Source organism: Dama dama, chromosome 17 (genome assembly GCF_033118175.1).
Source record: "Dama dama isolate Ldn47 chromosome 17, ASM3311817v1, whole genome shotgun sequence".
Lineage (NCBI taxonomy): Eukaryota > Metazoa > Chordata > Mammalia > Artiodactyla > Cervidae > Dama > Dama dama.
In genome coordinates this window covers 27,339,042-27,366,206 of record NC_083697.1, presented here as the reverse complement: position 1 = coordinate 27,366,206, position 27,165 = coordinate 27,339,042, and the positions used below count along the sequence as shown (strand labels likewise).

Below are 27,165 nucleotides of genomic sequence, written 5' to 3'. Positions count from 1 at the left end.
AGGAAGAAAGTTTGGATATACTCTTTACTTCCTCTATTTTGGGGAACTTTTAAAGCTTTCAACAAGAATATCTCCTTTAGAAATATGAAAGGCATCACGTTCTTTCTTTCCTTTAAATATATAAGAAAGACAAAAATATATGAAGAAAAAAGATGAACAAAACTGGAATATTTTATGAAAATTTTATATACAGTATTCATTCTGCTGATGTAGAAGCAAGTTTAGAATGAAAAATGTTTTTATCATAAACAGAATTAGACTTTCAGGATAAAATGCTGGTTATTTAAAATCTCACAAATAAAAATTTGTTCATGGAAAAAGAGATCTTTTGAATACTAAAGTCCTTTATTCAACAACACAGAAATTTCACAAAAACAACTTTACTGGGCAAATTGAATGTGTTTTTTTTTTAAGGTTTTTTTTTTTTTTTTTTTACAGTTTTGTACATGCCCCATAAGTAATTTTCTTTAATAAATACACTGTTTTCCAAAACTGCTTTTTTAATAATTGCACAAGCATACATACACCTTACACAAATATCTATTAGAAAATTTAATAGATAACTGCACAGTTCAGAATAGGAGAACACTGTGAAAGGAGTACATTTTGTGGCCCATGTTCCTGAAATCTCTCTGACTTCCTTGCAATTGTGAAAATGAAATCCCTCCTAACATAGTAACTGTCTTTTATTCACTAGGAATACAGATCTCAGTGTGAAACTGCCAAATTTAATAAAAACAAAATCTGAAACATTTAGCTGTTACATGAGAACCAACTGTGTGATATCACTGTGAATCTAGCCATGATCAAAGACCCACAACGGTTTTTTGCTGAACATATTTGACCCTGAATAGTGTGTTCAATTAACTGCTTTCTTTTTTTCATTATTTGATTACAGAGACAATCAGCTTAAAGACTTTATATGCTTTAGTATTGTACAACTTACATGCCAGGGGTTCTGAATGAAAGGAAGAGAATATTCCTTTCTTTTAGTGACTGCTTAATATTAATTCATAGGAAGTATTCCATCTCTTGCTTCCTATGAATGTGTTTAGAAGAAAGTTGGGTGTTGGGAATTAAGCAACAGGAGACACTTCTATATATTCTTATAGGAGGAAGCCTATTACTGTTCTCCCTCCCAAGAATGGACATACTGCTAGTTTGTAAATATGCCCTCCACTTGTGCACAGACAGGCAGAATCCATCAGAAAGCCACTTTGGGTTGAAACCCTGGAAAGAGAGACATTAGCACTCTGATGTTCTTGTGATGTTAGGGTGCTGAGTGAGAGCCGACAAAGGGATGGGCCCACTGCACTACTTGGCATCAGCCCAAGTACTTTCCATAGTCTCCCCAGATGCAGACACACGATGGCATTTTCTCACCTACACCTAGAGAAGGCAAGATTCCTCTGTACGTGACCTCGCACACCAAGTTTTTTATTTGGCTTATCTGAGATGTAATTTTTAAGTTGTAAAGATAGCCCACATGACCTACAGCTGATTGCTATCTTCTGAATTTTCTTGATTCTGAATATGAAACATACAGCAAGGAATTTTTAAAAGTTACACTTCATTGGTATTTAAGAATCATGAAAAGTGTAAATCTTTCAATCACTCCCTTTGTGCTGCCGTGATATGCTTTATAAGTTCTCAATACATAAACTTCTAAGTGAGAAAATTGAGGGGAGGCCAGAGGAGTGATACCGTTCTTCAGCATCACCAAAGGGAACCTTATATGCACCCTCCATTACATAAATAGCTTAACCCAAAGCATTAAAAAATGGGTGGCTAAAAAAAGGACAACATCAGGAATAAAAACACATAAGGAATTTAAGAAAAGCTGCACTTCCCCATATCAATAATTAACAGATTATTTCACTAAAAAATTGAATTCACATGTAAAAAATCACATTTTACAATATACAAATTCATTCATTCTTTAAGAAAACAAACAAAAACACATCAAGACATGCAATACTAGCATGTATTTGAGACTCACAGTACATTGCAATGAGATCTTCATATGTTACCGTATGCTTAATGCAGCCTGAATAAAAGTTTGTTTCAATTCTGTAATAACAATGATCATTTTCCAAAAAGCAAGGCAAGCTTACCATTCAAGTGTGAAAGTAAGTTTTCACTTACTTGTAATTCATTAGCAAATTGGTTTAAAAAAGTCAAATAAAATTAAAAATGGAACAAGAAAGAACTCATATAGCTCTTATTGGTCCCACAGCAGAAATAGAACTTCTAACTAGAACCTTCAAAGGAATATACATCAAGTAGAAAGCTATCTCAAAATTAATATACAGCATGTTTTAATTTGCGATCATATAATTTTCTTCTCTAAACATGGATAAGTGTAAAACAGTGAATTTTCTTTAAAAAAGCTATTTGACAGTAACTGTAGACCTTGTATCCATACTCTAGGCAAAGTAAGTCACACTGGTTTTCACACTGGCATTTGTAAGTACCTTCTCCCCGACTTGCCAGCACTCTACCAATGAAGTGCTCCTTCTGCTTTAAAAAAAAAACCTCCTCTGTCTGTATTTTTCCCATTCAAAACTACAACTAGCCTTTTTAAATTATTCATCTGCTAGTCTTTCTAAAACTTTGTTCCTTTCATCACCCTCTCCCTTCTCAAGTTATTTTTCTTCACCTGATCCATGTTGCTAAGTTTTCAGCAGGTCAATGGATGTCACAGGCTAAAACAACTGGCTACTGACTAGAAAACAAAAAGATACAGTAATATGGCAACTGGCATACTCTATGTGTTTTTGCTAAACTCTGTCTTATTTCTGAAGCTGAAAACAGTCTTTATAATCTGGGGGAAAAAAAGAGAGAGAGAGAGGAGAACTAAAACTCGTAGGGATCATGCCACCACAAACATCTGTCCTAATGGGCCAGCCTAAAGAACACTGACTGCAGAAGAAAACCAAACATTATGAGAAAAGGTAGCTCAGGTCCTATGAAACATTAGCTCCTTTTGTTTGGGGGCTGTTTGCATTTATGGAATTCCACAGACTGTGGCCCTGCCTTCTCAGGAATGGAAGCATCTGGTGATGGTGACGAGAAGGGGAATGGGAACCATGGAACATTTCACGGAGGGCCTAGGAGAAGGCCACGGTTTTAACTGGGAGGCTGTGAGAAAGGAAGATCAAAAGAGATTTAACAGCCTCACTTCCATGAATGTGTTTCACTTTTTTGAACTTAAAAATGTACCCAGCCATGTCTCGAGGCAGGAGGCCTTTATGTAATCAAATTTTAAAACAAAACTACACTTTTAATATCACACATGGAATTTAAACAATTGGATATGTTTTATTAAGTGTTTATTTTTTTTCTATGAAAAAAGAAGCAGAAAAATAGGCAAACAAAAAAATACATACAAACAAAAAAAGCCCATGTTGGGCTGGGGGGCGGGGGGGAAGTCAGTCATGAATTTCTCACCTAAGATATGATACTCTAGCCTGTATCCTAGAAAACACTGTTTAAAGAAAGAAAAAAAAAAGTTATCCAACAGATTCTGCATGTTTCAACTACTCTGAGTACTCCGTCTTACAGTGCCACCCAAGACAAGTCAACTACACTAAGGATTTGGGAGGTATACCCTTCTGTACAGTTCGTTTGTAAGCAATGCAAGTGCATAACCACTACTCTAATATAGTGCTCAAAAGATTAATTGAAACTCTCCTAACATCTTCCCCTCTTAGAACAATACAACGGAAGGTAACTGCCGGATGCATCGCCATCTTTTAGTCTCGTAAAACTTGGCATCAAGTCTCTACGGAAAGATGCATGGCAAAACACGCCACTGCTGTTGCTGCTCCTAGAAACAACTGGCAAAAAAATATTTAAAGCTAAAATTTATTGCTCCAGATTTAACTCGCAGAACCAGAGTGTTGTGAACAAACTGTTAATCTCCATAGATGCTCAGACATGATTGTCTTCTTGTGTCTAAACACACAAAATACAAGCTGCTATCTGTACAGTTTACAGTACTGAAACACATATATTTGAAAATGAAGTATAGATATGTACTTTGCAAAGATACATGATTTTACAGCAGGGGTTTACCCAAACTTATTTTTTACAGCCACTTTCAAAATAGACAACAACTTCACTAGGATAGCTAAATTACATCAAAGAAAGAATCAGTGTATTGAAAGTAAATAGACTGGCCAATTCCCCAAGCTCCCAGATTATTTTTATATGTCTTTTTTCTTTTCTTTCCCTTTTTTTTTTTTTGAAGAAACCCCTATACATAAAATGAAAATAATATCTGGATATTTTCTTCAGTGGTGGACTAAGCAGTTTCTTAAAACAAGACATTAGTTTGCCCTTCACTTCCAAATGCCTTGAAAATAAGATATACTACTGCTTTAAAAGAACCATCGGAATGCTTCAGCGCTGGGAACAGGTGTTCTCTATAAAAAAAGAGCAAGAAAACAAGTTAAGCTTTCTTTCTATGCCAATATAAAATTAGAATTTCTCCTTTACACTTCAGCAATATTTCTAGTCAGTCATACACAAATAATGACTTGCATATTTCAACATTTAATAAAAAAAATGTTTAATCTTAGAATATTACAAAAATTAGAATATTGAATTTAATGCTAATTTACTAAATATAATGATTAAAGCACACTGATCTAAAAATTAGAAGAAACACAGCTTAGAACATGGATGGCAATCAGAAGAAAGGGGAATGTACCAACTACTAACCAACAGTAAGAAGATCAGCCAGCAAGTGTACTTAAAATCTGTATCTGCTACGTACGCAGCCTATGTAAGGCTGATGTTTCAAATTTAGTGAAGTAATTTCTTCATTCTGGAGAATTTCTTTTATGACAGGACAACAACAAATGTAACATCCATATTACTTCTATATTTAACTACTAGTGCTAAACATTCCTATATATAATCTAATATGAGCTATACTGAAAAATATACCTCTATTTTAAAATGTCTGCATTTGCAACAAATTAATGTCATATACACAAATCAAACTTACAACTAACCAATGATACTCAATAGAGCAAAAGGATCTTTTTGCACCAGAAAAATACTATAGTTTTCCAATGGAGTAACAGGCAACACTAAACATATGAGCAATTCTTTTAACAAGAAGTTTACAGTTACTATGGGGATTTTGCAAGATAAACAGTAGTTAAGCTGTCAAATTTTTCTTTATATATTAACATTACAGTAGGTCACCATTCCATACTCTTCGTTATAAAACAGAATCACATGAGTGTATGTTGAAAGTACATGAGGAACAACTAGCCAAGAGTAAATCTTGATATGGGGCAAATAAAAAACTTCCTTTTTTTCCTTAGACCCGTCCAACAAACCTATGGAGCCTATAAGATAGCTGCTCAAGATGAATAAGTATATAAATCAGAAAGTTGAATATTACCAAAATATCTAAGAGGTATAAAAGAACGCACTCATACACACACACTCCTCATAAACACAACTTAAGACAATGTTAACAGCACCTGAATTTTCAGAAAATATATAAAAATTTTACTACAAATACTCTTTAATAGAGGTTAGCTTTTATTTACTTTTTCATACATGACTCATTAGGTTGACACAATCCTACCATAGAGATGTCATCCAAAAATTAAACTGTTATTAATTGATTAAGATTCAAATGAAATTTAAATGAATAAAATAACCATGCTGGCTATCTGCACTAAAAAGGATTTTAAAAAACTGTTCTCATAGTCATTACCATATACTTCACAATAAATGTGTTAAGAACAAACTAACACTATCTAATTCAAATTTGCATATAAGTATACAAAAAATATTTAGCTTGTGAAGTATTTTGTAAAAGCACAAACAAAAAGGTCCAGGGGTGGAGAAAAGGGAGCCCTGTCACACTGTTGGTGGGAATGCAAACTAGTACAGCCACTATGGAGAACAGTGTGGAGATTCCTTAAAAAACTGGAAATAGAACTGCCATACGACCCAGCAATTCCACTCCTGGGCATACACACCGAGGAAGCCGGAACCGAAAGAGACACGTGTACCCCAATGTGCATCGCAGCACTATTTATAATAGCCAGGACATGGAAGCAACCTAGATGCCCATCAGCAGACGAATGGATAAGGAAGCTGTGGTACATATACACCATGGAATATTACTCAGCCATTAAAAAGAATACAACTGAATCAGTTCTAATGAGGTGGATGAAACTGGAGCCTATTATACAGAGTGAAGTAAGTCAGAAAGAGAAACACCAATACAGTATACTAACGCATATATATGGAATTTAGAAAGATGGTAATGATGACACTATATGAGAGACAGCAAAAGAGACACAGATATAAAGAACAGTCTTTTGGACTCTGTGGGAGAAGGCGAGGGTGGGATGATCTGAGAGAACAGCATTGAAACATGTATATTACCATATGTGAAATACATCGCCAGTCCAGGTTCTATGCATGAGACAGGGTGCTCAGGGCTGGTGCACTGGGATGACCCTGAGGGATGGGATGGGGAGGGAGGCGGGAGGGGGGTTCAGGATGGGGACACATGGACACCCGTGGTTGATTCATGTCAATGTATGGCAAAAACCACTACAATATTGTAAAGTAATTAGCCTCCAATTAAAATAAATAAATTTTAAAAAGCTCTATTATTCCCATAAAAATAGTACTTATTAATATTGTAATCCTTACTCCTCATAGTTTAATATGTCTTCCTCTTCCCAGTTCACTATGCATACCTGGATCCCATCATTTGACTTGGCTGAGGAAAAAAACCCCGTTACTACTTTTCATATTTACCTTTTAAATGATAAATGTAATTATATGTGCTCATGACACATATTTAATCATTATTAAAGGAACTTATGAAATTACAAGAAAACGTAATATATTCATTCATCCTAATATTCATAATTTACAACACACATATATAAGCAGTAAATGAAAACTTAGTTTACACCAGATGCTAACTTGCTGCCCGATGCCAACTAAGAATACATTTTATATAAGTATGCATACTTATATAAATGTAGTCATTTTTAACAAGATAAGTTAGATCCAAGCATATCCATGCACTGCAGAATCACATATGAAAAATAAACATGTGCATATATATTCATATATATTCACATTTATGTGTACAGTATATGACATAGAGATGCCAACTTGCTCTCAGATGCCAACTGGAAACAAGACTCTAAGTATATACTTATATATCTTGTATCGTGATAAACATATATGTTTATGAAGATAAACAGAAGAAATATATATGGAGCACATTTTTTAAATAAGATGAACTCCTTATGCCTTAGTTTCATTTTTAAATCTCTCTTCAAACTCTTGGCTCTTCCTGTGCCCCTCTCCACCACTCAACTTTATTTGTAATATTTAGAAAAAGCAAGCTTTATAAAATGCCACCTGCAATCAAAGGTCATGGTTGTAAAGAAAAAGATAATCACTTCTCAATGCTTGTTAGCACTAAAAATTAGATAATGCAAATGTGAGAAGGACTTTCCAGGTGGCACAGTGATAAAGAATCTGCCTGCCAATGCAGGAGACTCAAGAGAGGTGGGTTCTATCCCTGGGTCAGGAAGATCCCCTGGAGTAAGAAATGGCAACTCACTCCAGTATTCTTTTTTGGAAAATTCCATGGACAGAGGAGCCTGGAGGGTTACAGTCCATAGGGTCTTAAAGAGTTGGACATGACTGAGCACACACGCATGCCTGCCTGACAGGCAACTATGAGAAAAGCAGAGAGACAGTTTTCTTTACTATCATTACCTGTCACAAAACTGCACACTGATGTGTATATATTAGTATGTATACAATTTTGAGACTGGTATGTATCTCCAAAACAAACAATTTGCTGCTAAAGAGGAAGGGAGAAAGTAAGCAGAGATGCTTCTTTTAAAAATTATTTCTTCCTTTTATTAAAATCTTTGAGGTTGAACCCTAAAAATGATTAGTTGGGAAATCACCTAAAATGTTTTGAGAAAATTTAGGAAAACCACAGGTGCATTAATTGGAATAATCTTCAAGGCATTAACCAGAAACTCGAGGTGAGGCTTCTCTGTTCTATTTCAGGGTTAAAAAAGGTAACAAAACTCTTCAGCGTCCCACAGGCCATGCAAAAACACTGGGTGTACATCCAACCGCCTACCTAATCTTCACTGGGATCATTGGAAAATTCCTTAAGGCCTGGGCTGAATTTTTTTCAGCCAGGACGGGGTAGTAAACTGCTTTCAGAGGTAAAATATTTGGTTTAACTATGGGTTCTGATGAAGTCTGTCCTAACTTGGGGCCATAATGAGGTCATCTTTGTAACAGGACTTCTATTTTAAATGACTGGGGGACTCAGCACAGCAATGTGGGGGGATTAAGCACCCTGACCAGCTACCATCAGGTTACATAAATTCAAGAGTCCCATTTGGGGAGTCACACTGTTGATGAGATTACAGTGACTTTCTGGATCTCAGTGATGCTTGCAGGAAATCGTTATCCCGAATTGGGAGTAACAGAGAAGCCAGATTCCCCAGTAAGAGAAGGGAGCAGGGAGGTAAAGAATAGAATTGAATTGATCAGCGTTGTTTAAAGCAGCCTTCATAGCTCACGCAGGTGCCAACGCTGACAAACAGCAGCCTTGCTCCCGGGAGGCCTGGAGAGAGCCCTACAGCCCCTGGTTCTCCTTCCGGGACTGCCGTGAAGTATGTCGGGGGAATTCATCCCTACACGCGCCAGACCAGAACGATGGTAACGATGACCCTATATGCGAGACAGCAAAAGAGACACAGATGTAAAAAACAGTCTTTTGGACTTTGTGGGAGAAGATGAGAGTGGGATGATTTGAGAGGGTAGCGTTGAAATGTGTATATTAACATATGTGAAGTGGATCGCCAGTCCAGGTTTGATGCATGAGGCAGGGTGCTCAGGGCTGATGCACTGGGATGACCCTGGGGGATGGGATGGGGAGGGAGGTAGGAGGGGGGTTCAAGATGGGGAACACATGTGCGCCTTTGGCCGATTCATGTGAATGTATGGCAAAAACCATCACAATATTGTAAAGTAATTAGCCTCCAATTAAAATAAATGAATTAATTAAAAAAAAAGATGCTCATCACTAATCATCAGGAAAATTAAAAAAAAAGAAATGCCTTCCGTTCTCCTCCTAATTTACTTTAAAAAGCAAATTGTTGAATAAGATAACTGTAATCCATGCCTAAGTACATTTTACATTTACTTCTTTTAAAAAACTGAATACAAAAAATTATCAATATGTCTCTGGCAGAAATGTATTTCAGTTTGATTCTCATTAAATTAGCAATGAAGAAATTATTAAACTACCTAAAAACCAATAGACATCCCCAAATCTGCTACCTTAAGAATGTGAGCATAATTTTCTCTTTTGGTGCCTGCGAGGCTGTCACGTGAACCATGGCATCTTTAGGTTGGGCACACATCTACGTACAAGCAAGCGTGAGGTCGCTTCAGGCGTGTCTGACTCCATGCGCCCCCATGGACTGTAGCTTGCCATGCTCCTCTGTCCATGGGATTCTCCAGGCAGAAATACTGAAGTGGGTTGCCATGGCCTCCTCCAGGGGATCTTCCCCACCCAGGGATTGAACCCTTGTCTCTGGCATCTACCTGCATTGAGAGGTGGGTTCTTTACCACTAGCGCCACCTGGGAAGCCCCACACATCTACATACTCTTGTTTAAAATATGTTCAGTCTAATAAAAACTCATCTCCTAAATGCTGAAATTGAATATCTGTATCTTCATACATATGAGTTTATATGGGATTGGCTATTCATGTCTAGCCAGATACGTATGTAAAATTTGTTGCAGTATTCAGGACACCAAACAAAACTAATCATTTTTAATAAAGCTAGACACAAGTTTTCAGACCATATAAAAGACAACTCGATGTTGAAATTTGCTTCGGAATGCATGAAAATTATAAATTGAAATATAATTAAGACATTAGCAAATTCTATAACTAAAGTTAAATATATCTTTCCAAGATGTATTCATGTAGTTTCTGATCCAAAGACTCGGTGGTTCACCCAGGTCTTCAACACTCTACTGTGAAACAGGATGGCTTTAATACAATACATTCTAAGCTGAAGTCAGTATTTTGAGGTACCATTACTCTTATATTCATCAAAAATTTCCTATTTCCCCATTTGTTATTAATTGAAAAAGCATAAATCATCCAATCATTTTCTGATCCCCATATAATAATGGGAAGTATGCTTTTTCCACCCAACAACAAAGCAATTTCGAACTGCAGTTAGCCAACACAGCCTCTTCTAAACTCTTTTGAAGTGTCGTTTTCACTGTGAGAAGCCCCACTATAAGTTTACTAAACTTCTGAGCATCTAAGTCCTTGAAACCAGAACCTCTTACTGCATTTGATTTAGCTCTATGCAACAGAACTTGAAAACCTTAATGAATCACTGAAATTTTGCAATAGGAAATACATAAATAAATATGATAAAGAATACTACGGCTCATTGTTTGCCTTTAGATATTTGATTATATTTTCTTTTGGCTTCATATGAAACAAGCTTTGGAGTGTTGTAGATGAACAAAAGGAAAAGAAATCCTGATGGTAAAAAAAAAAAAGAAAAACCACTACTTTTTCTGATTTGACTCACAGAGAATGCTAAAATATCAAATTATATAGGTTCTTAATTTTTGCACTGACAAAATTTCAAAACCTAATTGGAGAAATGGAAAATTCTTTTATATGTACTGTACAATAGTGAAAACACATGCACATGATTACAAATTTGGATGATTAGTAAATATGGTCTAAAATTATACCAAGTAAATGTTAGAGACTTTCAAATGTTTTAGGCAAAAATATTATTCTATATCCTATTTATAAATAGCATATTTTAAAAATCATAATCCAATAACTATAGTAGAACTATTAGCAAGCACAAGTATAGCATAGGTCAGTTAGAGAGAACAAGTAATTTATGATAAATGATAAGCTCAAAGTCCAGTAATTCACTGTTATTGTAATAAAAGCAACTTTATATTTTAATAATAATACTAATATTTCAATAATAATTCCAATGTTTTAAGATATATGGATTAATATAAGTATATAATGTTTCCATTCTTTAAAGTACACCTTCCTTACTTTCTCTTTTTCTCCTGTTATAAGATGTATGTGATATCTATCAGATTAATTTTTCTTATAATTCAGATTCACTTATAGCTGTATAAATCTTTGGTATACTCACACCTTATTTTGGCTATGATCCAGATATAAATTAACAACACCTATCAAATGCCACTAACTGGAATATTAGACCCCTCTTTAAAAGGGAGAAGAGCACCAAATAAGTAACTGCATAACTTTTATGACCCAAATTTTTGGAGGTCTTAATCACAACTGTAAGGAGCATGCCACATTTCTGGTTTCCAAACTGACATCTGTAGCTAGAATTTCTCTGATTAATGGTGGAACCCAGAGATGGCTTTTTCATTAGTATTGAATCTGCAGGGTCTATTGCTCCTGCTACTCCCTATGCCTGGCAAACGGGAGGGCTCTTCCTTTTTCCTCCTTCTACAAGACCACCACCACCTTCCCCATCACCACTGCAGTGGTATGACTTTAAACTTAGCTAACTTTTGTAAATGGAAAGATGAGATTGTATACTAGGTTGGAAAAGTGCTAAATCAAATCAACCAGGTAGCTAAACCAGTAATAAAGACAACTGTCCAAAGGGAGATATGTGTATGGGAAAGGAGTGGGCTTGTAGGAAGAACAGTAACAGTTTGACACCAAGATTCAAACTGGCCTACAAGTGGCCAAAAATGCACGCACTTTTGGTCCTAGTATCTAAGGTAACTACTTCAGGCAAGTGTCTTGATTAAAGCTATAAAAGATCATATTTCATTTACTTTTGATAAAAACACTTCAAACCACATCCTTCCAATAATAAGTAAATTATTGTATTACAAATAGGTAGTTTAGTGATTAAAATATCCTTGGATTTATAAAAATAAAATATAATAGGATGGTATCAGGATAAGCAGAAAGAGCCAATATTTTCAACAATCCAAAAATTTAAAAGATGTTTTTGAAAATTTATTTTAGATACTATTTTTCACTCACGTATAGGAGGAAGTACGAAAGGAAATGAAAAGTAAAATTGATATTTAAAAAGTGAAAATTAGGTTAACAAAATCAATAGTCAAAAATGACACATCTTTATGAAAAATATATATCCAAATATATATGGATATATAAGAAATGAATCTGAATATATATATGAATATATGAATTCATATATATGGCAAAGCCACAAGTTAAATGAGTCTTATCCGCCCTCAAAATCACTCTACTGATTACTGTTGACTGCAACAATACCTTTAGGTGAGATCACTGCTAATTAGTTATTGAAAAACCACCAATATTCTCTTCTTGATCAACTTGTTGGGCAATTTTTTTTAATTTTGGTTTTTTTTTTAAAGCAGACAGTTAACTGTCTCCTCATACTGAAAAGAAGGAATATTCATGTGAAATGTGAAGAAATGGGAGGTCACTTAAAAAATTAAGAGGTGATTTTTAAAATTCAAAAGTTATGATTTGGACAGCCTCTAACTTACATTCAAGTAATATACAACAGTTACACCTAATCTCTGTAAAGAATTCAAATTATAGTTCCTCTCTTTTATTTTTTCTATATTACATAAAATCCAAAAAGAAGTTTAATAGAGATTTCTGCTTGGATTAAGTTCTGTAGTGTTTTGAATGTAACCACTTAACGTCACTTGGTCCAGAATCTTCTATGACAAAAATCCAACTCCTGAGATAGACCCAGCCTAGAAATCAAAGCAGGTTTTATGTCCATTAATTACTTGGAGGAATTTAGGGAAAATGGCAAACATTTAGGGAAATGGCAAATTTAGGGAATTTAGGCAAACATTTCACAGTCATTAGACATTATCATTAAAGAAAAAAATGTACTTGGTTAAAACTATACTTCTGAGAATTACATGTTGCTTTTGGAGTTTTTCTTTTTTAAAAAAAAGTTTTTTTTAGTAACTGCAGTTGACATTAAATCAGATATTTAAATTTCACAATCACTTTGACTTTTTGGTTTCTTTCCTTAATTTTCTTTTTAAATAATAAAATTAATAGGTACATAGTCAACAATTATAATTTAATCAATTGATTACATGTTTCCTCTTTGGAAATGCATTTTAGTTAATCTCCATCATTAAAAGGACACACACTCTTAAGCACCTCTACTAACAGGGTATCAGCATATCTTGTACTGAGCAAGTCCTTAAGTCAAATTTCTCCTCAGGGAATTTCCATGTACTACTTCTTTTTCTATGTGTATCACGTATGCTCCATCTTCATGCAAACATAGTCACAATTGCATAGTTAACTAACTAGCAGAGTAAATTAACAAGCCTAATCTTTTTCAGGCATAGGATTCATAAGACATAATTAATATTCTTTCATCAATTTTCTGGAGTCTTTTCTATATGTGCAATTCTGTATTTTCCAGGAAGTTCTCTGAATTACCACTTAAAAATCACCCTGATAATTTGAACAGTTAGTTGTTTATAGATGCTGAATGGCCTCTATCTCCCTAAACTCCATCATCAATTTGAGCATTAATTTTCCCATCCTGTCATTTCAATGTTTCCAATTGCAGATTTGAACAAGTTACTCTTAAAGAGAAATTAGAAGGAAAAAAAAAAATCTAGTCAGTTTACAGGAAACTAATTTTTCCACTAAGGTAAATGAAAAGAAATGATGCTGAGTGCTTCTAGTGAGGCTAACCCAAACTCGTGGCATCTTTGAAAAAAGTTTGAGGCATTAACCATTTCTACTAATTCCTTACTTAAACCAGATTCAAGAAGATGACCTTGAAATGACAGTCCTTTCTGCCAGAATGCTCCTTTCTTAGGTCCCTTTAATCTGTAACACTACAGTCTGCCTGCCTCCCTCTCTTCCTTCTTTACTTTCTTCGTGTACTTCTTCCTTTCAACATGGCCCTTTCCCTTATTCAGGTCATACAAAGGTTTCCAGTACTCTATAAAATACACTTGAAATAACAAGTCATAATGTAGATTCTCACTGTGTTCAAGTATTCAAGGCAAGTATTTCTTTTCTTTTCTTATTCCTTGAAAAATTTTGGAGTACTAATAGAAAACAATACTATATACCACATAACCACATGAGGTAGCTAAGTAGAAATCACAACTGCAGTATGTGTTTCTTATCTAGATCTGGGAAGAACTAAGCCAAGGATGAATCGAGGAATTCCAAGGCTTTTAAATAGGTGTGAGATTGCATTCAGAGTTTTCTAAAATTACAATCATATCATTGAAATGTGTCCATTTTGTGGACTGAGAATAAAGAATGTAATCAGGAAGCTAAGTGCCTTAGATGAAACAGTAAGATGTAGAGTTGTGGAGTTACATGGGTATTTTAAGAAGGTAATTAGAAATAAAAAAAAGTTTGAGTTCTTTAGGCCAAGGTGTATATATGTGTATATGTGTCTCACAGTGTTTGCTTACAAATCTTAGAAAATAATAGTTCCTCAGTTCAGTTCAGTCACTCAGTCATGTCTGACTCTGTGACTCCATGGACTGTAGCACGCCAGGCTTCCCTGTCCATCACCAATTCCCAGAGCTTGCTCAAACTCATGTCCATCGGGTTGGACATCCAACAATCTCATCCTACCTAAAGATATTTTGAATGGAACTTATCAAGGGTTTACCATATGTTAAGTATACACCATGAATTTAGAAATCTACCTCATATGTACAGACCTGCCTGAGAGAAGACACACTATTTATAGACACACATTTAAATTTACTCTTTATCTTGTTAACATCATTCCATTTACAAATATAATTTCTCTCCTCACTACATATCTGTTCAGTAGAGTTGTTGCTGTCATTAAATTAGTGTTTTTCAAACTTTTTTTTACCGCAACCAAGTTAGAAATACATTTCACACAGCAGCCTAGAACATGCACACTCATTTATGTGTACATACATAATTAAAACAGAGGCTTAACAATATGTGTTCTTACTACATGTGATGCACTCATATATTTTCTCCTCCACTCTAATCTATCCTACTTTCTAAAAATCCTGGCCATAAGCCAACACATTGGTCTCATATACCACCAATGTGTTATCTACAAGTTCAAGCCATACAAATAACAGACACATGTGAAGAGCATCACATGAGGAAAACTGAAAACCACGCCACATCATAACACATGTAACAATAGATAGATAGCAGCCTTATATAGAAGATCCAATATTTATACCCTTTGGAATTTTAAAGGCTGGTGTTCTCTGTTTTGCTTTTCAGGAATGAAAATTAGAGCATACAACGTATTTAGGGTTTGTTAGAAGATTCTACATCTCAGTTTGCGTCCATCTACGTAGAACTGAGAATTTTATCTCTTACTTGTTCTTGACTCCATTAAAACCAACCCTGATCTCATTTAAGCTATAAATAAGACATTTACCATAGAGAAGTCTTCCCCCAGCATAGTTATTTTTCTGCCACCGATTCACCGTCACTCATAAATCATCATTTCCACACAATTAAACTTATAGAGTCTATTATTCTTTGAAAAATTCATTTCATCTCCTTTCACTCTATATAAAGTTTTGGAGAAAATGTATCTTCTCTGGAATTTGCCAGATTTGCTGAACTATACAGAAATGCCCATGACGCTTCCTGATCTATAAATTTATCCCTTTCTTCTATAATCCTACTTGATCTCTATCCTTTTGATACAAGCAATCATTCAGAGGTTTTTGGGTTTTGTTTTTTTTTTTTAAGTCCTTGAGCAAGAAACAGCACTTTCAGCCCAGTTTCCCTGATAGTTCATTCCCTTTTGTTCATTTGCTCCAGGATGTCCTCTGAAACATGAATTTAGATGAGAATGAGACCCAAATAGGATCCCATTTTCCACCCATCTTGGATGTCTTCTTTTACTTACACTCTGAAATTATTCTACCAAATGTTTCAAAGGCATAAGTAAATATAATAACATCATCTAAAACACAATCTGTTTTTCCTTGTCTCTGAGTCAGCTGCCACTCCACTGAACTTGAGACTTAGCTCTGACTTCCAAACCAAATGCACTAAGTCAAGTATGAAAACATTATCTCCCCCTCTTTATAGTTTCCATTCTCGGCAAAACTTCTATAACTGCTGAAGCAAAGCAGACATCCATATCCTGTCTTTACAAGACTCCTTCTAGATAGTGCATTGCAGCCTGCTTGCATATTCCTTTCTCCCTTGTTTTTAAAGCTTTCTTGGTTAGTATTTCAAATATTTTAGGACTTAACATTATTTTCTCCCAGAAAACCACCAGCCTTTTCTATTATTGCTCACTTTCTTCATTTCATAAATGCTCTCTTCTTAAGAGAAAAAGCTCTGCACAGTCAGTTCATTTTTTAATCACAAAATTTTTATCTACCACTTTAATTTCCTACACTCACACACATCCATACACACACACCGATATCTTCTGAAACAAGAGTAATTCTACAATTTTTCAGTATTTGTTAAATATATTCTCCAATCAGAATTTGTGACAAGCATTCAACCATTTATTACAATGATTTTCCTAAACCCACTAATGCACATTTAGAACAACTCCCTGTGTCTGCCCAAATAAAGAAATAGCTAAACAAAGGTTCTGAGTTGGTAAAATGAAACACACACACACACACACACACACACAAAATCTTATTAAAAGATATAGAAATTAATGGTAGTAGTGTGCCTTTGGTGAGGAAGGAGGAAGAGCACTAAATTATCTAAATTGGCTCACCATGGTGACAAAGGTCACTAGGTAGCCTATGCAGATTTCCCAGGCTTTTGACAATACAGCTACAAGAACAAGGGAAACTTGTTTATCAGGTTTATCCCTTTCCAAGTGAAATCAAGCCAGAGCTTTGGTGAACTGTACGATTAAAACAAATATTCAGAAAACAAAACCACAAAATAATCTATCTAGGTTTTAATTCCTGATAACTACAAATAACTTTCTGGTGTACAGAATTATCTGTAAATATAATCATCTTCTCTACTTTTTATTGATGACTTTAAATTAGGAATGAGAAATCATATAGCATCTTTCAGGATGCAGAGAATATGAACCTACATACAGTATCAAAGAGTTGTAATGAAGGTTGATGTTGTTATGTCCATTTCACAGTTGAGGAAATGTTCAGAGAAGTTATGCTGATGGAGCTAACATTGTTCCATTGGTAAGTTACCTGAAACTGGTAGCTCCTCCCACCACCTATCATCTAAATGTGGCCACATGGCCCAAATACAAATTTAATTATAAAAGACATGAAAAGCCAAGAAACTAGTAGTACATTTTCTAAATAGAATTTATATTTGGTTTTATATCAGCCAAAGAAATTCATCTTTAGTCATTAGTTCTCTGAAAAAGCAGTTGTTTGCTTTGCCACTGTCTTTTGAGTAAGAAACATACCATGAAATAAAAAGGTTAACTATCAAAAAACAGAAACAGAGATTTCACAGGCTCACTCTCATATCTGGCTTTGGATTCTCCTGTTCTTGAAATAAATTAAGAGAAAGCCCTAAAGTTTCACAGAGGAAAAAATATTTTTCCTAATGTTTTACAGCAGAAGTTAACAAGCCTGCTGGGATCCTTTTAGCCCCTGCAGAGCTAAGTCTTCAACATTATTAAATGGCTGTCGCATCTGAAGTATGGTACAACATAACTCAATAAACAACAGAAAGCATATGATGCCGGATGGAGGGAGGCCTTTCGATTACCCTGCAGAATAATTCAATTTCAGGACAGGTGTTTGCATGTGATGGAACAAGATGTGACTGAAGGATAAAACCACCCATGTGCCCCTCCTCCAATAATTTGAAACTGCTAAGGATAATAGCATAAATGCTCAATGAAAAAAGTATGTTAAGAATGAACAGAAGCACTGCAGGACAAATAAAGAAATTAAATTATATATGCACAAATCCTCACAACTTATACCAATTCCACCAAAAAAGTACTTTCTTGAGAACAAGTTTTGTAAAAAAAAAAAAAAAAAGACTTTTTCTAGAGTGCTCTACTTCCCCAGCCAAGATCATCTGACATTCTAATCAGTGAATGAAAAATCACACTTATAAAATGACTTTACCATTACTTTGGGTTCATTATTACTTTTTAAAAACTAATCTAAAAATAAAAGGAAAACTAAAAGAGAAGGAGTCCTTTCTCCAACTTGCATTTTTACATGGGCCTTTCAATAAATCTTGAATTTAACCTATTAGGTAGTGATTTTTATATGATGAATGAATTTATTTTAAATATTTTCTATAATTTGAATAAAAATAAACATAAGAAACTGAGCATATCCATGCTTATGAAATGTTTTGATAACAGGACATTTTGTTATGTTTTTCCAAAGCAAAAATAAAAACTGAATTGTTTTCTGGTAAAAGTAAACTAATATAAGACCAATCTGACCAACTCAGATTGAACAGTAAGTTCTAGGAGCACCAACTACTTCAGAAGAGTTTTTTTAAAGACACATTAAAACCTATTCCTGGGAAAAACTCCAGCAATGTTTTATGTCTAGAAGGAATATTCTACCAGTGTCTTCATAGTCACCCCGACATAGATCTTCAATCTCCAACTGTGTACTCTAGAGCAAATATGGATGAAATGCCTATCACTTTTGACACACCTTTCAATTTTCAGTCTTACAGACTATTTTATAAATTGTCTTGTATTCATCAATCTGTAAGTCTAAACTGTGCAAAAGTCTTAACTATTCACCCAGGAAAACAGTTGACTAACAAAAATATGCAACAATGCTTCAGTAATCAATTCATTAAAAAGTTTAAAAATCAAGTAATTTTTATCTACCTCATCACTGGGTACACTTTCCATTCTTGTTTAAAATACTCAAATAGTTTTATATGATTAAAGTCTAAAGTTTGTTTTTGTTCTTATTGGCTTCTGATTTTTAAAAAATTCTGCTTGGTGATGGTGATGACTGAATTTCAAACAAACATTCTTATAGGATAATTTACAAATGCTTTTAATTTTTTCACTTTACTATTCCTAATCGCCATCCAAAAGATTGCTTAGAATTTACATGATGTTTGGATAGGAAAGAGAATTATTTTCATTTAGGAATTATTTTAAAATGTGTGATTCTTTTAAAAACAACTTTGGCTACCTTGTACTAAATCTAGTGATGGAAAGAGAATCTCATTGGACTTGTATGACACTTTGCTGCCTTGGCTACAAATCTATTTTCTGACTTCAGCCAAAGCTGAACTTTTCTGTGCTTTTTTTCTTAACATTTATGGAATCTGGATCTTTTCTCTATGTTGTTTCTATACTACATTCCAGTGTTAATATATTATCATTTTGTTTGAGTTTATTGAAATATTTCCTCTTTCCTTTTAATAGTTACATATTTACATTTTCCAATCAAAACTGGCACGGTTCTGACTCTTCAATCTGAAAACCCATTTTTGAATTATGATATAAAATGATAAACTGCTACGTATCACAATTTAAGATATGAAACATTCATATTTTACCTCTAGTTCTTTTTTAGTCACCAACTTTAAGAATTTATATGACATGTTTAATTGGTGACCGGTTTCACTATTTAACCATTCAGATTCTGAATCTGAGTGACACAACTATTTTATGCGTGTGTCTACAGGCCTGGCGTGTGGCGGTTCATGGGGTCTCAAAGAATCGGACACGACTAAGCGACTGAACTGAACTGAGCCAATGCATTTCTTTGGGGAGCATGTGTCACCTTCCTGCACCAACTGCAGTCAACGCTCTGTCCAGACTCACAATTGCCATTTGTGTGGTTGGGGCTCTGAGAACTTAACATCCTCCTTTAAAAGACTCTTCTAAATCCAGTTATCAAGTGCAGGACAATACCTGGATGTTTTCCACCAGACCCCTTAGGAGCTTGACCTAACTTGGGGAAAATAATTTAGGACCTGTACATTCAGCAGATAAATTCTGAAAATAGAGAAAAGAAAAGAGAGGAAAAAAAGACTGTCTTTCTCCTGACTTTCCAGTTTCTCCGCCTCTTCACTCTACCATGCCTGAGTCCCTCGTCCGGCTCCTGCACCCAGCAGCAGAGGGCCCGGAGAAGGGCAGGGAACACTTCTGAGGCACTGCTGACTAATGTAATTCCATAAATCAGCTAATGGGAGAGAAACCAGATCTGTGTGGTCTCTAATGCTGTCCCACAGAGATCAATCATGTCACCTGAACAACGCTCAGGGGCTAAGAGAAGTGGGGGTAGCCCACGGGATGACTTTCTCCCTCGAGTAAGATTAGGTAGAGGGATTTTGAAAAGTTAGATCTTAGTATAAGAAATGTAACTGCTGTGAATATAAAAACTAAAGGAATACCTTTGTATGAGATTACTTTTCTTTGAGACAAAGGTCTATCATAGAACACATCATGATATATGATAATTTCTTAAAATATTTGAGAACTTAATATTAACCATTTAGGATACAAGTTTTTAAGATCAGTTTTGTCACACAGGGGCATACAGCATGACTGCTTTGAATAATCAGTGATAATTTTTTAGTACAGTGACTGGATAAATGAATAGTGTTATATGCAACTATACAATAAACAATAACACCAAAAAGCTAAATTTATTTTATGTGCATTTTTATCATATGAAATACTGTAAAGCGGTGATTTTGTAAATATATTTTTAAGGAATTAAGATGCTCTTCACATGAGACTTATCAGGAAAATGTGGAAATAAGTAAAGCGATTTTAAAAGGAATGCCAGAGGGGAGGCTTTAAAAAATGTGGGCAAGAGGCCCAACACACCCATGTGAGTCTGTCTTAATTTCAGTTTACTCACCCTGAAAATCTGATTATGCCTCCAGAACTTGGCATGAGAATAAGTCAAAGGAAAGACGAGCACGTGGGGCTTGAAGTGATAAATACTGGTATCAGCAATGACTATAATCCAGATATTAATTTAAAGCCAATAAATATTAACTACTGAACTTACACCTGAAATCCACAGGTAATATCCATAATGAATCTCCAAATTACTATCCTCAGCTCCGGAGTCTATCTGACATCTAAAACATCTCCACAGATGATGATAAGTTACAGAAACCAAATTAGAGAGGGAGGCAGGTCAGCAGGGGGACTTTGCACCATCCTGCAACCACTGTTTCAGCTCTGGTTCAGTCATGTAAACCCTGTCACTCGACATGCGTCCAGCTGGCTTCCTACAACCGTAACTGTGGTTACACATGTGCTTAAGGCAATCATGCAGCCTCTCCTTTTAAAAATGACCTGGATAGAATCTTAGCCAATTAATTTTTTTTTCCTTTCTTTCTGCCAAATTGCATTCCACTAATAATCTTAGCCTTGAACCAAGAACCATTCTCTGGTAGGAAAGGGTATATACTTAGGAGAACATCTTCAGAGAGCTCTACAAAGACAGAAATACGTTTCCCCTCTCATCTACATCCCACTTTCTGAAGATCAACAGAACTTTTTGCATGTGAATTTTTAAAAAGAAGAAAAAGTAATACTATGGAATTTTGTGATTAAAAAAAAAAAACCCTAAGGAACTTAAAGATCACAAGAAGTTTTTGGGAAAACTATCAAAAGGAAGAAAAAGAAACTTATGAAGTTCTAAACTAATAAACCAGCATAGAAACTTTTGCAGAAAACCTACTGGTATTCACATTAAACTTGTTCAGAGAGGTTGCTTACTAAATAAATCAGAATTATTCAGTGGTCCTACTACATACAATAAATCAGGGTTCAGGCAGTACATAGGTCTAGCTAAAGATGAAGTCCACTTAACCACAGCAAACCTGTAATTCTAGATGCTATAGTTCAAGGGTAGAAAAGCCAGGTAGTGCTCATCAACTAAACATTAACAGAAGATTTAAGTATGAACTGAATTTTAATTTCCCATGGGCCTTAGAAGTTATAGTAAATTAATCCAGAGAAGATCATTCAAAGCTAAAAACAAATTTTTGCCACCTAAGAAAACACATGATCTATGCCTTTATGATTGCTATTATCTTTGCTTAAGAAGAGTTGCCAAAGGGAATGTAATAAACCACCCTAGAATAAAGTCAAACTTTCAGCAGACATGGGTTCTCTTATAAGGAGGAATAAATGCAATATTTTGATGGAATTGATCATAATCGATGATAGTATCAGCATAATATTTGTTTGAGGAGAATTACAAAGTGCTACTTGCTTTGATTTATATTAATAAAACTTAAAAAGATCTGTATCTCATTTATGTTCAAACCTGCAAAGATCTTTAACTCTTCTCCTTTCAAAGGCCAGTCCTTCTTGGAGAAAACTCCTTTAAGCATTGTTCACAATTTTTAAAAAGAATATGCAGGTTTCCCTCTGATGAGAACTTGTGAGAACCACTGTCAGCCTACAGTCCAGCCCATAGAATATTCCCTAATGCTAATCCACCACCTATACATGAGCATTTAGCCATCTACTCTGTACATTATATCAAGAGGCTAAATATGATTATCTGTCCATATTTCATTACTAAGTATATCACCAAAGCCATTTACTTCTGATTTTCCATTTTTCCCCTTTTGTTGTGATCAGGTCACTGTATGAAATTTCCACCAAACACATCAATCTTTTTGTTTAACATAACCGAAAGCCTAATTTAACAAGTACTTTAGTGATAATCTATACATAGTTTTAAGCACACACAGAAAAAAGAAACTGTCATTGACCATATAGTGTATCAACCAAAACAGTGCTTGATGTATAGAACGATTTTGTAACCACAGAGTGGTTTGTTAAACACAGAAGTAACTGAGTTTTAAGAATCCTTAGTTTCTAAACTATGTAAATAAAATCATTCTTAAATAAAACTACCATCTCACCTGCTACAAATTGTCATCTCTCCTTAAAAAACTGCAAGTGGTGTTCAGTTTTCTCTACTATTTCCCCTTTCTGAAAAAATACCAACTATACAGAAAATAAAATGGAAAACAGAAAAATTTTGTCATGGTAAGGAAAAAAAAAATTAGAAGAGTATAGAAAATCCCCTTTTGAATTCATGCATGTTAGTTTCAATGAGCACTGTGTGTGTGTGTGTGTGTGTGTGTGTGTGTGTGAGTGTAAAAGGGAATGTAGACTTGTGTGCCACAAACTGTGTCCTCACAGTTACAACTGGGTCACTAATAGGTCTCTCTTGCCCAGTATAAGTATATAGAATGTGATGTATCCGACCCTTTGGGCATAGATGCTTTTAAAAATAATAATAAGGGGGAAGGGGGCATTTTAAACCACCGAGGGAAATTTCTGACCATATTGAATGTGAAACTTCTGATTTTTCAAACCAATTACATTAGCTTTCCTCCTGGAGCTAAAAAAAAAAAAAGAGGGGCGCCCTCCCGCATCTGGAGGGCGGTTCCAGGCGAAGTGCAGGTGGGGAGGGGGCGAGGAGAGGCCATGCCCTCCGCAAACCACCACCAACTGTATCTTACAACCTGAATGAAGCTTCAGGAAGAGGGTACTGCGTCTTGAAGCCAGACAAGAAGCCCTGGAGGGGAGAGGAGAGGGGAGTGAGGAGGGAAGGGGGGAGACTGGGAAACAAGAAATCATCTCCTCTGACCTCTAGCGAAGTGCCAGGTTTTTTCTTTAGCTCTTCACATTTCCTAAATTTGCAGATCTGGTGTCCCGTTTTGCGGTTCCTGCAACTGCTGCAGACGCCACAGTTGATGAGCCTCTTGCAGGGCACGCAGACCCCACACCTTTTCCTCTTCTTCTTGGCCGGGTTGGCTCCGCCAGCTCCCCCTGAGGAGGACGAGGAGGAGGAGGAATGGTTCTGCGGGCAGTCTGCCAGGTTGGCAATTTGAAACGCACTGTCTGTGACGGCTGCTGAGGCTGCTGCGGGGGAGTGAAGGGCTGTCATGACGATGACCCCTGGAGGTAATGAGATGCCCCCTAAAGCCGGGATAGCGGAAAAAGTCCCCACGCGCTCGGGGAGATTCATTATCTCTGCTTCAGCAGCGCCGCATTTGAGCTTGTTCATGCATTCCCCCGCCAAAGGTCTGCAGTGTTCAGGGGATAAGGTGGAGAGGAAATTAGTATTTGCCATTTGCAACGATGGCTCTGGCGGGCAGCCAGCTTTCCCCAGCCTCTGGGAGTCGTTTCGGTGGTGCATGCCGGTCCTGCCGCCGCCGCCGCCGCCGCCGCCGCCGCCGCCACCGCCGCCGCCGCCGCCGCCGCCGCCGCCGGCGGGGAGGATCGCCGAGGAGGAGGCGGAGGAGGAGGCGGCGGCGGAGGAGGATTTCCTGCCGCCCCCGCCGCCGCCGCCGCCGCCGCCGCCGCCGCCGCCGCCCCCGCCCCCGCCCCCGCCGCTGCCCCAGAGCATGGCGGTGGCGGCGGCGGCGGTGGCCGCGTTGTCGCAGTTCCAGGGGGACATGCCGATGCGCGCGGCGGCCGCGGCGGCGGCGGCGCTGCTGGGGAAGATGGGGGTGGTGATGCGCGCGATCTTGGCCGCCTGCGGGAAGGCGCCCCCGTTGGTCTTGTAGAAGGAGGTGGCGAAGGAGCGGTAGCGCTCCATCTCCGAGTTGTAATCCACAAGGCTGTTCAGGGACCCCTCGGGCAGGTGGCTCTCCTTGGGCAAGCCCGGGGCCTCCGGGCTCGGCCCGGGCTCCACGCAGACATTGGTGTTCATGGTGCAAGGGGGGAAGAAGGGGTGCAGGGTGGAAGTGGGGACCGTCTGGTCCGACACCTGGGTGGGAAAGGGGGGGAGGTGGGGGGGAGGGAAGGGGGTGATGGTGGTGTTGGGGCGGGGGCCGAGGCGGGAGGGGAAAGGGGGTCCGGGTGGGGAGAGCAAGGTGAGGACTGCTTTATTCCTCTCTGGGGCGCATTTCCACAGACGGTGAATTCCCAGGCAGCGTCTTCCTTTGCATTATCCTCCAACTGTTACAACTAAAATAAAGAAAGTCATTCCAACGAGCTGCACGAGGAAAAAAGATGAAAAAATAAACAGCCTCCCTCACTACCCCACCGCAGACACAGAGAGCTCCCACATTCTTCGTCAGGTCGTTTGCATAACAATCATCAAGACGTGACACCCCCCCCCCCCATTCCCATCCTTCCCCCACGCTCCCAACCCCGCTCCCTCCCTCCCCAGAGCACACCACGGCTCCTCCCCCCTATTCTTATAACCCTCCTGAGAAAATGTATTAATAGCCAGGATACCCAGGGAAGAGGAAAGACGGGGGTGACAAATGCCGAGGGAAAAGGGCAATTGGAGTGCTAAAGACATGCAAATCAGGGGTGGGAGGGCGATACTACCTATAAGCAGAGGGCATTTAAACACTGTGAAATGTGTGAACAAGTGCTGCCTGAACATGCAAATGCTCTAAAGTAGAAAACAGCTATGGCCCTATGAGGAAAATGAACAGGAAATTAGCAAATGAAGTACTGAGAAAGTCTACAATACATCCGAGTATAAACTGTAAGCAAACACAATACAACTGAGAGCTAAGAGACTGCCCACATACAATCTGAACTAAAGAGGCAGGGAAAAAAGAACTACCAGCTGCCACACTGTCCTTCTGTGTCTGCGGTCATTAGTTTGAATCCCAGCACAGCTGGCTCTGTTAGGGTCTTAATTCAATGGACCAAGGACAGGTCTCAATTGTACAAGCCATTTGGTGGTGGGGCTTGGAGGGGGTAAGAGGGTGGTGTTCTACTTGTTTAAAAGAAAGAAAAGAAAGATGGACTAGATTAAAAAAAAAAAAATTGGTTTTTTAAATAATGCAAACCATGTCATAGGTTTTAAACCAAGTGCCTGTAGTCACTTTAAGAATATTCCCAATAATTCCTAATGGAGACTCCAGCCTCTTCCCAAGACAAGAGGAAAGCTTAGGCTTGGAGGCTCTCTCACAGTCACTGATTTTTACATTGAGTAAAAGTAGGGGGACATCATTTAAGGTGTTCCATGAAGAAATAGTCATTAAGATGATTTTTTTTCTTTAGCTCTGTTTAAGAGGAAAGTTTAATATTAACTGGGTATTTGTATTCATCTCTTTGCTTACAGGGCATTATTATGCTTAGGCAGAGGTATTTTAGTTGTTTATTACAGAGGGAGAGATACATCAGAGCCTTTTAAGAAGTAAAGCAAAAAATGTAAAGTGTATATTAACCTAAAAAACCAGTTTCTTTGTTTCCAGATTTTTGTGGGGGGGACAGAATATCTTTTTGTGACATCTTCTGAAACCTATATATTGGTCTAGAATGTGGAGTTCAGGGAATTTCAAATGGGGGCCCAGCAGTCTCAGTCTCAAATATTCAGTTCAAAATGGTATCAATTATAGCAATTATGCTTATAATTAGATTAATGAGCCATTTATGCCCAAACTCCAAGTGCAAAAACTTCAAGTCCTGATGAGAAGGCGCCCTAAAAAAAGAGAGGTTTATGTAAACAAATCCCTATTAGGAAAAGTAAATCAAGATAAGGAACCTCACCCCAGGCTGGATTAGAAGCTAGCAGGCATCTTTCAATCACAGCAAGTCCCTAATCACTCAGGAACCACCTCTGTGGTTTCGCATTAGGGAAAACTGCTCCCTTCAGAGGTCTGAAGGCAATACAAAGGGTGCCCCCAAAATGCTCCTGGCTAAATATTCTTGATGCTGGGAAGGCGATGGGGGAAGACACAGCAAGAATATGCATATAGCTTCAGTTTCTGTGAATCACATTGTAACTGCAAGACCATAATAACTGCTACTCAGTAAAAACTAGTTATGCCAACCATGCATTAGTTACCAGCGCATTGAGTGGAGGGAAAAATTTCAACATTTTAGTCTTTTGACCTTGTTCCAAATAAAGAAATAATTTAATGTCCCTTTTTCGGAGTATTAGAGTGGTGTCTCCAAACAGAAGCTTTCCTTATTACCATCACCTCCCCCTTCCTCCCTCAAGGTTTAATGCCACCAGAAACTGTAGAAAATGATTGTGCCCAGTATCCAGGTCATTATTGTTTAATCAATGCATCTCTGGAGCATGAAAAAGGTACCTAAGCCACAGCTATTGTTTGGATTTTCTTTAAAAAACAAAATAAAACACACACAAATAAC

At 37.1% G+C, this 27,165-nt stretch overlaps 1 protein-coding gene across 3 annotated transcripts; it reads right to left on the bottom strand.

Annotated features, from left to right (window-relative positions):
* Window positions 1-367: 367 nt before the first annotated feature.
* CXXC4 (CXXC finger protein 4) lies at window positions 368-24,754 on the bottom strand. 3 transcript variants are annotated; one of them, XM_061164280.1, is made up of 3 exons: window positions 23,687-24,754; window positions 22,953-23,037; window positions 368-4,427 (listed from the first exon to the last, which is right to left on the bottom strand). In XM_061164280.1, exons 1-2 carry the CDS (start codon window positions 24,752-24,754, stop codon window positions 22,966-22,968), a joined length of 1,140 nt encoding a protein of 379 aa, XP_061020263.1. In that variant the 3' UTR covers window positions 368-4,427; window positions 22,953-22,965. The 3 variants fall into 3 exon arrangements, with proteins under 3 accessions (XP_061020263.1, XP_061020264.1, XP_061020262.1); XM_061164281.1 differs by lacking the exon at window positions 22,953-23,037; XM_061164279.1 differs by lacking the exons at window positions 368-4,427; window positions 22,953-23,037 and adding an exon at window positions 8,119-8,763.
* Window positions 24,755-27,165: the final 2,411 nt, after the last annotated feature.

Bases quoted from the DNA above. Each gene is read 5' to 3' on its own strand.
- CXXC4 (XM_061164279.1), bottom strand. From the start codon at position 24,754: ATGAACACCAATGTCTGCGTGGAGCCCGGGCCGAGCCCGGAGGCCCCG. The intron at 8,764-23,686 runs GTCAGAGGAGAT...TCTCGCATATAG, and splicing joins AACCTGGCACTTCGCTAGAG to GGTCATCGTTACCATCGTTC.